Source organism: Salminus brasiliensis, chromosome 2, assembly GCF_030463535.1.
Source record: "Salminus brasiliensis chromosome 2, fSalBra1.hap2, whole genome shotgun sequence".
NCBI classification, from domain to species: domain Eukaryota; kingdom Metazoa; phylum Chordata; class Actinopteri; order Characiformes; family Bryconidae; genus Salminus; species Salminus brasiliensis.
In genome coordinates this window covers 35,916,419-35,928,743 of record NC_132879.1, presented here as the reverse complement: position 1 = coordinate 35,928,743, position 12,325 = coordinate 35,916,419, and the positions used below count along the sequence as shown (strand labels likewise).

General features: G+C 39.0%; 1 protein-coding gene across 1 annotated transcript; it reads right to left on the bottom strand.

Moving 5' to 3' along the window:
* Positions 1 to 1,036: 1,036 nt before the first annotated feature.
* LOC140549685 (testis-specific serine/threonine-protein kinase 6-like) lies at positions 1,037 to 3,569 on the bottom strand. The gene is made up of 5 exons (XM_072673434.1): positions 2,761 to 3,569; positions 2,443 to 2,631; positions 2,010 to 2,140; positions 1,656 to 1,915; positions 1,037 to 1,213 (listed from the first exon to the last, which is right to left on the bottom strand). The coding sequence occupies exons 1-5, from the start codon at positions 3,567 to 3,569 to the stop codon at positions 1,037 to 1,039; spliced, it is 1,566 nt and encodes a 521-aa protein (XP_072529535.1).
* Positions 3,570 to 12,325: the final 8,756 nt, after the last annotated feature.

Sequence of the window (12,325 nt, the reverse complement as noted above, 5' to 3'; positions counted from 1 at the left end):
TAAATACCTGGGTGTTCATCTGAACAACAAACTGGACTGGTCAGTCAAAACTGCTGCACTCTACAAGAAAGGCCAGAGCAGACTCTACCCACTGAGGAGATTGAGGTCCTTTGGAGTGCAGGGAGCACTCCTGAGGACTTTCTTCGACACAGTGGTGGCATCTGCCATCTTTTATGGAGTGGTCTGCTGGGGCAATAGCATCTCGACGGCAGATAAGAAAAGACTGAATAAGCTCATAAAGAGGGCCGTCTCTGTCCTGGGGTCCTTAGACCCAGTGCAGGTGGTGGGAGACAGGAGGATGACATTCAAGCTGGCATCCATGCTGGAGAACAGCTCCCACCCCATGCATGAGACTCTGGCAGCACTGGGCAGCTCCTTTAGTGACAGGCTGCTTCACCCCAAGTGTGTGAAGGAGCGGTATCGCAGGTCCTTCCTTCCTGCTGCCATCAGACTCCACAACCAGCACTGCTCCCGGCAGACCACATACACAGACACACACACACACACACTTAACTACACACATGTTCAGGGAACAGAGGTCCCTCAATGTAAAAATACTATGTGCAATACCACCACCTCCCCCCTCCCACATGTGCAATTAAGAGTAATTTGCAATAATCTGTAAATAATATTGCTATTGCTTTTTTACTTCTTATTTATATTGTGTATATAGTGTATATTATTTATCTATGTTTTTGTGTTGAGTGTCTTGCTATCCCTTTCTGCTGTGAATTTCCCCACTGTGGGACTAATAAAGGATTATCTTATCCTATCTTAGTACATTTGAAAGGTGACACCTTAAATTAATTATTAACAATAATAGTTATTCTATAACATGCTAAAGATGGGATTTTGGTGCCTTGTGACATGGGTGTATCTGGTTCATTTCTCGGAATGGGAGCTAAATTCTGAGCAAGTTATATCCTCAGAGCTCAGACACCAGTTTTACTCTTTAAAAAAGAAACATCCAGAACATCAGCAATGCAGAACTGCTCTTAATTTATTGTAAACACAGATGCTCCGCCAGCTCACTCCTTCAGAATACTCCTCCAGGCTCGTCCTCTTCCACGCTAACTCCTCTGGGCTCACAGCTCCTCTGTTCTTGCTGTTCCAGACTCACTCCTCCAGGTTTGTTCCTCCGGCCACGTTTTTCTAGGCTCTCTCCTACAGCCTCTCTCTCCCGGGCTCTCTCCTCTGGCTTCACTCCTCCAACCTGAATAATAGAAATGTTACAGTTATTTAGAAAAGATTAAACCATGAAGAAGGTGGTTTAAAATCTAAAGCATGTGTATAAATGAAGACCACTGGTCAGATTGAATGTGTGTATTAATGATAACTGATAATACATACCTTAAAGTTGAAATTCTGTTGGAATAATTTGAGGGGGAGCCGAAGCGTCGGCCTCCTTGTTTCCTGCATCACTGTGAGCTGTGGGAGACCAGGATCTGCCTCCACCACCAATTGAACCCAACCAGTTTATCATTCCCGGGATATTCGCCGCGTCTAAAAAGGGTGAATCTTTTTCTTCAGGATCTGTTGGAGGGAAAAGATGAAAAAGATTAATCCAATGAAACATTATTATATTTGATATTTGAAGTGATGTTATGGTCTGAAATCTGAGGCTTTTACAATCACCCAGCACTCAAATCACATACCTTAAAGTGGGGGAATCTCAACCTCCTGGTTTCCTCCTTCAGCGTGGGCTGTGGGAGGTCAGCTTTCTCCTCAACCACTGTCCCACAGAGCGTAATGTCTGGAGTCCCATCTTCTTGTCTTCTTGGCTCAGAAAATGAACAAGCAGGAGCTTCTGTAGAGGGAGCAGAATGACAAGCATCCTGCTGGGAAGAAGAGGAGGAGTCCGGCACCACAGAGTTACCTCTGCAGCACTTCTTCAGCTTCCAGTGACTGGGAGCTTCTGAGAATTGGAGCTACAACAAAAGCATTAGCTGCTCTTTTAAGTGCAGCACAAAGTGGAGCACAGCTGAAGCAGCCATACTCCTCCTCCACACCTTCTACACTTCTGCAAGTCAGACTTGCACCAGCTCTACTGCCGTCATCTTCCTGGAGTGGCTCGGAATCTGGATGACTCTTACTTCCCTCATCTTCATCGACGGGTACCACAGTAAACCTGCCTGTAAGTCTGGAGATGGTAGAGAATAAATGTGGAAAATGAGTCATCTTTGATTATTAACTTATTGTTAGTGAAGTGTTACTGTACTTTACCTGTTTGATATTTACAGAAAAGGTCTTCATTTAAACTGACCTTTATCAGTGCATAATATGTACAATACACAAAGTGTGCATCCTTTGTACGGGTGTTGCCAGACTGAGAGGTTTAATGGTGGCAGCCAAGATACACAATAATAATAAATATATTAATTAGTAAAGAAATTCATGAATAGTGTGTAAACAACAACTAAATAAACAAACAAACAAACATACCTGATGGGTTTCTCCAAACAATTAGTGGTGTCCTGTGTAAAGGCATCAGTTACAGAGGAGTGAAGACAGCCGACTGTGGATGAATCGTCCTTTGTTTCCTTCACATCAACTTCAGCAGTCTGATGCTGCTGCTGCTGCTGCTGAATGTCCTTCTTGCACCGAGCTCCAAACACATTCTCCTCCGGAGATCTGTTGATGAAAATACAGGTAAGTGTATGTTCACACACATATATAATCTGATTTACACACAATCTATAAAATGGAATATAACCAAACTGCAGTTCATATATATACATAAACCTGCAAATTCATACTTACGGTTCTTGTGTCAACTGCAGCCATGGGTGTGCTGCCACCTCTGCCACTGTAGGACGTTTCTCGGGTTTATACTGCAGCATATAGGAGAGGAAGGAGCGACAGGGCTGCTTCACTCTGATCCCGTCTGGATACGTCAGTGCTTCTCGCTGGAGAAATGGGATATTTTTTTTACTGACGTCTCTAAAGGGCAGGGTCCCGGTGACCATGACGTACAGGATCACGCCCAAACTCCATACATCAGCCTTTTTGGGATCATAAGGCTTCTTTAAGAGAACCTCAGGTGCAGCGTAGCGAGGAGTGCACCAAAACGTACGACTTAGGTCAGTTGTTGAAAAGCGTACTAAACCAAAGTCAGTCAGTTTGACCTGGCCATCAGCAGTCAGCAGGACATTCTCACATTTCAGGTCTCGATGGACAATGTTCAGCTGGTGCAGATAGGCCACGGCACTGACGAGCTGGGAAAACCATGTTTTGGCCTGGGTGATGGGAACGCGATGGAGCTCCTGGATCTTTTTCTTGAGATCAGTTGCAGCAGCCTCCATCACAATGAACACTCGTCCGCTAGGCATCTCAAAAACATCATGCACCTCAACAATGTGAGGGTGATATATTAATCGGATAATGTCGAGTTCTCGAGGCAGAAATTTCCGAACAAAAGCAGGTGATGCCAATGTGCGGTCCATAATTTTAATGGCCACATTGTTGCAGTGCCTTTCGGATGTGGCCAGCTTGACCTTACTGAAAACCCCTTCACCAAGGTCACTAATTACATTAAAGCCCAAACCTTTAAGGTCTTTGTCGGTGTCCATTATTCTCTGTGGATCTAGATCCTTAATATCTGGTTCTAAATGAAGTGGCTCTAGATACGAGCATCAATCAGATGACCTCAGTGTCAGTGTGCACGTAGGAATCAACCGTCTTTCAAGGTGCTGAATCCTAACTGGCTCAGTGAGAGAGCGCCGCGCCTTTTTATAGGAGCGTGACGTCAACCTCGTGACGTCACAATGGCAGGGCCGATTGGCTGCTCCTCAGCTTCCACTGAGTGTATATGACTGTCTGTACACACAGTGTATCTCAGACACAGTGGACCTTACACTTTAACCTAGTGTAGGTACACACAGAGCTGTGAAAAAGTATTTGCCCTCCTTTTGCACTTCCTCTGTAATTAAATATGTGTAGATAATTATTTCAGATGAAAATAAACCTAATCAAACACACACTTCTTATGAATGATTGCATTTATTTAAAGTTATCCTAAATGCAAATAATTCCTGTGAAAAGGTGATTGCTGGTAACCCGTAGCAACGCCTGAATCCAAACGCGGTCCCGCCAAACGATGTTAAACATTATTTCTGAGAGGAGGATTTGATGGCATGCAGCCCCGAAAGTGAACCCAGATAAGAATTAACATTAAATAAACTCTCATAGGCATCAGTTTTTGTTGAACTTCTGCCATTGAATCAACGTTTATTGGAAGGCTTTGAAGGGTCGGGGTACTGATACACTCACAGTGAAGTTAAATGTACGGGGAGGCTGAAGTTAGCTGTACCGCTGTGCAGTGGCTGTAAACACTGTTCATCCTTCTGTCTGCAAAGGAAAGCTTTGCCCATTGTCAAAACGGCAACCAGTGAATATAACACACACACACACACACAATCTCTCGCTTTCACTGGGACATGCCCACTTTTAAACTTTTAAACTTTTTATAAAAAAACGACCCCCCCCCCAGAAAATAACTACGTTATACGATATAATATAATAATATATATAATAATAATCCAATATTCTACAATATATAACATATATAATAATAATAGTAAGAAGAAGACGAACAACAACAACAACAACACCAAATATTATTAAGAATAAATATAATGTACAATATAAATGTTAATTAGAATAACGGAGGGATTTGTTTTTGTGTTGATTTGTTATTGTATTGAAACATTTTAATTACTACTACTGACGTAAAAATATATAATAATAAGAATAACTATAGAAATTTTATCTTCATTATTGATGTTTCAGTACTAAAAAATACATTTTCAAAATTACATAAAACGAGTATTATTATTACTGCACAGATATGACATAATTGTTAGTCTTATTTGGAAAATCTAGGTTTTATTTGTGGATTTTTTTATGAAATACCTACAAGTAAAAAATACACTAATTAGGATTAGAAATGTGTATTTTCAGGTTTTCCAGTCAGTCAGACTGAACTAAATGAAGAGTAATAATAAATAGAGAAGCTGTGCTGCAAAAAGACTGCAGGGGGGCAGAAGGGGGAATCCACTGAGTGACAGAGTATCTGACCAATGAAAACACGACATGGGCGGGGCTTTTGGGTGTAGGTTGATTGTACTGTATAAAGGCTATTTTAGCGTGACCCTTTCTTGCTGTTTACACGATTAAAACCCAGAATTGAACATTTAAGTTTTTTAAATAGTATTTACTAACATCTCAGTGAAGATCCATATTTCAGTTGAAATTGATGATGTTTTTAGTTTAAAACAAATGTTTTCAATTTGTTTTTAATTGTTAAAACTCGTTCATTTAAAAAAATGAATCTGCTAAAACATTTTCTTTGTCAGAACATAAGCAGCATAGTAGAAATTGATCCCATAGTAAGGGAACAGTGCGGAGAAAGAATATCTGGGTGTCAGGCCCGGGGCGATCCCCAGACTCCGCCCCCTTGCCCATTTAAGGAATCGGGATTCCGGAGGTCGTTAAGTAGACAACAAACACTTGGGACTGGGGCTTCTTAAGCCAAGGTGTTTCAGTCTGTCGTTGCCCTGAATTAGCTCTGCCCCTCAGTTCATGTTTGCCCAGTTCATGTATTCCCTATTATACCGTTCAGAGCCCTCCCAGTCCCAGGTGTCTTGCGTTGCCCAGACTGTGTTGTCAAGTTCTGTCTGTTTTCACGTTATGATCCTTAGATTGCTGTACCTCTGCTGTACTGCGTTTCTGTGATTCCTTGTGTTGTTTTGCATCGTCCAACCCTGCAAGTGTTTCCATGTGTTCTCACTGCCCCGCCTGACCCGGCATGACACTGGGTCCTGGTTACTCAGTTTAAGTATTTTTAAGTTTTTTATTATATATATAGTATTAAGTTTTTTAGTTGGGTTCTTATTTGTCAGCTTCTTATTCAACATTTCTTTTAACCTTAAATGATGCAGCAGTGGAACTGATCATTTGAATGAGATAAATAAGATTAAATATTGTTAAATTCTAGTTGTTTTCATTTCTTTTACTGTACACAGCTTTGGCAGCAGGCTGACAAAATATCAACGTTTCAATGCAGAGCCACACCAACAGTGGGCTAGTGAAACTTCCACAGCGGACCAGCGAAACATCTATGCTGAAGTAAAGAGCAATACATGCAGCTGGCTCAGAAATTCCTACAGCTACAAAGACATGAACAAAAGTCACCTGCAACAAATGGGCAAACATCACAAGAAACCAAAGAAAGCAGCATAAAAACAACAGAAACACAACTGATACTAAACAACTGAAACTAAAGCAGCCAATTTGCACCAGCATTCTTACACAAACAACACCCTTACACTACAGTACAGCTGTAACTGACAATCTTATAACTGACTAGTTGACCTTTTATGATTTTGATAAATCAGAAAAAAAGGTCTGTTACTAGTCTGTCAATAATGAAAAATAAAAAAATGTCTTTTAGAAAATTCTGCTGCTTATGAAAACATTGCTATTTTTAACTTTACGTAGTTTTATTCATGTAAAAAATAACACATAGTTGGTGTTTTTATTCCAGATCGCTAGAATAAATTTGTTACAGTAGTGATTTTCAGTAACGTGATGACAATTACTGACAGTTACATTTCCTGGATAGCCTCCAAACACAAGACCTTCATTTCCAGCTATTCCAACAACAAGTTCTTTGGGACATGGACAGTATAACCAGAAAATTTATCACATGTTATAAAATGTGCATTTCAGTGAATATGGTGCCTTGGAAAATCACTCAGCTCCCTTGCATCATTGGTTTAGCATCGATTACACAATGTTCCAGTCAGCATTATTGTTGAACACCAGCAAAGTAAAAGTTCTTTAAGTTTAAGTTTCAAAGCCAAAATTCTCTGTTGATTTTACAACTTCCACAGGTAGAGGCCAATTGTAAGTAATCTGTGTCCTTGTTAGTGTGCTACTCTTTATAAACATGGGTCTGTTTTGTAAAATAATAATAAAACATGTGTGACATCCATGATTTTGCTCTAACAGATACAGTTATGTCATCTCCTTCAGACTGGGTCACTTTAATTATTTGGAGCCATTCGGAAGTGGACTTCAAGTCAATTCTCCCATGGATGCCATTTTTGCCCAGTGACCCTCTTACTGTGAAATCTTGTATATAGACCTCAACTGAGGCAAGTGAGGCCTGCAGTTCTTTAGATATTTTAAGACATATTTTAATACAGTGAGGCCAGCAATTCTGTAGATGTTTTAATACATAAAATGGAGATTAAATGTGGAAATACATAAACAAAAAATAAAATGTATAATTATAGAAAAAATAAATTATAGTGCTTTGGTGTTGCTAAGTGGCTGCTATGTGGTTGTAATGGTGATGCTGTTACTGTGTGGCTGCTATAACGAGTTGTTGCTAGGTGGTTGCTATGTTATCCTAATTTGTTGCTTTGATATTACTCAGTGGTTGCTGTCCAATCCTAAGTGGTGCCTATGTTGTTGCTAAGTGAAAGCTGAATGGGTAGATTTTACAGGCAGTTGCTATGATGTTGCTTTGTGGTTGCTGTACACAAACAGGCATCACATAATCAGACTAAGGAATCTGGAGCTGTAGCGATGTCGATATCTGGATAACTGCTAGACGAGAAATGCAGCGAATATCTCTGGCAGATAAAATAGTGATAACAAGAAAGTAGAACTAGAAAAGTGCTTTTCCTGAAGAACACAGAATGGTGGCACAGCTTAGACAGTTCGTAAAGCTTGCAATCAATGACTGTAGAAAACATGGGCAGCACATCTTCTCTGAAAAGTGAAGACACCACGGCTTTAGCGCCTCTGCTGGCTGGTTGCAGTATGACGGGTCTAACACGGCTAACGCGGCTCCCGGGAATGATAACAAACTGGTTGGGTTCAATTCTGAAGGGAAAGTGGTGGAGACATATCCTGGTCTCCCACAGCCCACAGTGATGCAGGAAACAAGGAGACCGACGCTTCGGCTCCCCCTCAGATGTGAAAATGTTCCTCTTGTTCACCATCAATGCGACTTTCCGTCAGTTAAAGGACTCATATATATATATATATAATATACACATCATCATTGTACTGTTTAACATCAGTGCTGTAATATATTTATTTCTGCTACAATACATTTCCAGCATCCTGTTCTGAAGTGTCTATAAAGCCCAGCTATCGGGAGACATTCAGCTGAATAGATCATAAAAAAATTGGCCACTGTTGATTTGGTTTAAATAAACAGTGTTAGTGAAGAATAAACCCTTATAGACTGAGATGGAAGTGTATATAATCTATAATGTGTGTGTGTGTGTGTGTGTGTGTGTGTGTGTGTGTGTGTGTTTTTTCTGTTATTAAAAAAGAACGAGCTGAGATTCACAGAAGCACAGAACCAATCCGTTTATCAGTTTATCATTAATACACACATTCATTCTGACCAGTGGTCTTCATTCATCACATGCTTTAGATTTTAAACCACCTTCTTCATGGTTTAATCTTTTCTAAATAACTGTAACATTTCTATTATTCAGGTTGGAGGAGTGAAGCCAGAGGAGAGAGCCCGGGAGAGAGGCTGGAGAAGCGGAGAGCAAGCCCGGAACAGCAACCCAGCAGGAGGAGTGATCTGGAGGAGTGGGCGAGAGGAGTAAGCAGGAGGAGTGATCTGGAGGAGTGTTCGTATTTGTCTATAGAATAAATTAAGAGCAGTTCTGCATTGCTGAAGTTCTGGATGTTTCTTTTTTCAGAGTGCAACAGACAGGAGCTTAAATTAGTCAAGTTTAGACCTGTTGCTCTCCGATCTGGCCAAGTGTAAAACTAAATACTTTTTTAAATCTACGAAAATATGTTATCATATACTACTACTACTACTACTGCTGCTGCTAATAATAATAACAATAATAATAATAATAATAGAATACATACATGTTCCCCCAAACCGACGCTTTATAAAATCTATGAACATGATAGTTCTGAATATCTTTAGAACGTGGCTTCATCTACTGCTTTTTGAAAAACGTCTATTTACATTTACATTTACGGCATTTAGCAGACGCTCTTATCCAGAGCGACTTACAAAGTGCTTTGCTATTTACCCAAGAAAAGCCTCAGCTAGTTAGAATAGACCAATAATACAAAAGATACCTCTAAGCTTTAGACATTGCTAAACACAAGACAATAAGGCGACCATAGAACTATTCGTCCAAGTACTCTCTGAAGAGGTGGGTCAGCATTCAGTCTGCATTTGAAGACAGCGAGCGACTCGGCTGTTCGGACACCCAGGGGAAGCTTGTTCCACCACTTTGGTGCCAGGACAGAAAAAAGCCTGGACGCTTGTCGGATTTTGAGGGATGGCGGGTCGAGCCGAGCCATACTTGAAGCTCGAAGGGTTCTTGGTGCGGATCGGCTTTTGACCATTGCCATCAGATACTGAGGGGCTGGTCCATTCTTGGCTTTGTAGGCCAGCGTCAGGGTTTTGAATAATCTGCTACACACAATTGCTACACACATTAGAATTTAGTGCATGTTATACTGTTGAAATGCAAGTCAAGTTTACTCAAATTTAGTTAAATAGCACTTATCAACATCATTAAATAAATATTAGTAAACACTTTTTATTGAGAGTTACAAACGTTTTTGTTAGACCCAGAAATGAATTATTAACATATAATAATGCTAAAAAAGAGACCACTAGTAAATGTAAACTTAAAATATGCATATGATTAGTTTACTCCGTTTATTAGTGTTTATAATTCTGTTGTATACTTTACTGTGTTGATCTATATCGTGGATATTATATTCATGTTTATATTGATTGAATGAAAAGCCACTGATTTATGCGCTGATTCAACGTCCCTTCAACCACAAAACAACCATAAATCAATAATAAGCAATATTTCATCTGGGTAAATCGAAACATAACGTTGAATTAATTTTAAATAATTAATTATTTAATTATTATATGGACAATGAACGTTAATTCAACATACTTTTGCTATCTGGGAAAGCATCAGTGAAGTCAGGTCTTGATGAATGATTAGTTTTGTCACTTCAGCTCATCCTAAAAGTAGAGAAAAGAGCTAGAGTGTGGTAGAGCTGCTCATTGTATCCACCATACATTTTTATGGGGAAAATGTACAATACTTTTGCGAAAACTGTGAGATTGAAAAGGCGTAAAGCATTAAACTACATTATTAGTTCAACAATTGTGACACATTTGGTGAATGTAGAGGAGTTAAAAATTACAGACAGATTTCTATGTATTTCTCTGGGAGTGTTTTGGCCACTTCGCATGGCTTTGGAAGCACACATGATTGTTTTGTAAGGGGCAACCATAATAAATGAAAAATGTAAAAATGTTGAAGTAGAGAAATAAATAAATATAAAATACAGAATGGAATGAATATAAAAATGGGAAAAAACATGAACAAATATACAAATTAGGAAATGCAGAAATAAATAAATAAGGGGACGTTTAAAAAAGATTAGATAAATTAATAAATAAAGAAATGCAAAACAGATATAAATGTAGAAATATTCAAATACAGAAACGAATAACTATGGAAATACATAAATAAATACATAAATGTGGAATAAATTGAAGTAGAAATACAGAAAAACAGAATCTAGAAAATTATGAAATTTAGAAATTAAGAAAAAAAATCTGTCTATCTGAATAAAGGTTTGCTATCTGGTTAAACCATTTAACCAGCTTAAGCGGGTCGTGCTGGTTTTTTTTCAGCCATGAGGATTTTCATCCTGTACCTGTCCTTGCAGCAGCACTATTTCCAGTGCAGAATCAGAATCAGAATCTCTTTATTTCACCAAGTATGTTACACATACAAGGAATTTGTCTTGGTGAGAGCAACACGTAGGACAAGTAAAAAAAAACACAGAACACAGTCTTAAACTAAAGGAAAATGACACTAAACAATAAATAGGGTAGGGGATAAATTAAAAAAGTAAAAAGTACTAAAAGTAATAAAGAGCTGCAGTACCTGATGCGTCTGTCCGGCTGGACACGTTTAGGATAAACTAACGGTGCCGTCGACGAGTCCAAAGAAGAAGGTCACCTTCGTCTTTGTTGTATTGTCTTGGCAGGCTGCTTCTACTTTGTCGACTTTGGAGTGTACAACATCACAAACACTAGAAAGTCTCATTCTAAAAAATAATGCATCAGGACCAACAAACAAAATTAAGGCAACAGTTTGCATTAGTTCTTTTAGTTATGCCAACTTCTGATTTTACGTTGATCCAACACAATTTTTTACGTATGGTGAACAAAGTGATGTGCTATGATTGTACTGGTGTTGCCAGACTGAGCAATTTAATGGAAGCAGCCAAGATTTTTTTTCTATTTTTTATTCCTATTGACGTCTCTGAAAGACAGGGTCCCGGTGACGCCCTTGCTCTATAGTCACCTTTTTTTTGGATCTTTTTTTTAAGAGAACCTCAGGTGCATCAAAACGTACGACTTAGGTCAGTTGTTGAAAAGCGTACTAAACCAAAGTCAGTCAGTTTGACCTGGCCATCAGCAGTCAGCAGGACATTCTCACATTTCAGGTCTCGATGGACAATGTTCAGCTGGTGCAGATAGGCCACGGCACTGACGAGCTGGGAAAACCATGTTTTGGCCTGGGTGATGGGAACGCGATGGAGCTTCTGGATCTTTTTCTTGAGATCAGTTGCAGCAGCCTCCATCACAATGAACACTCGTCCGCTAGGCATCTCAAAAACATCATGCACCTCAACAATGTGAGGGTGATATATTAATCGGATAATGTCGAGTTCTCGAGGCAGAAATTTACGAACAAAAGCAGGTGATGCCATTATTGTAATGTCCACCCGGTTGCGGTGCCTTTCGGATGTGGCCAGCTTTACCCTGCTAAAAAAAACCTTTATCAACTACCTTGAAGCCCAACCCTGCCAGGTCTTTGTCAGTTTTCATTTTTTCCTGTAGATGAAAGATATATATATATATAAATAATCCATTAAGATAATTCAATATTTACCACCAGCATTTTAGTTTCTATTAGATATTTACTAATGACCTTTTTCATCATGTAATGAATTATTTTACGAAGTAAAAGTCTTTTGATTAGAAAATGTATTATAATACAAACATGTCAATTGTTGACATAAAAACATGAACAACATATATTTGTACATGTGTCTAAAATGATACACGCCGCAAAAAAGCATAACATTGAGAATGAAATTAAAATTAACATTCAGAATGATTCATATTAGAAAAAAAGATTTTACATATGAAGACAGATAACCTTTTCCAACAAATTACCTTATTATAAAGACAAAGTCTATTCATAATTAAATGCATGAT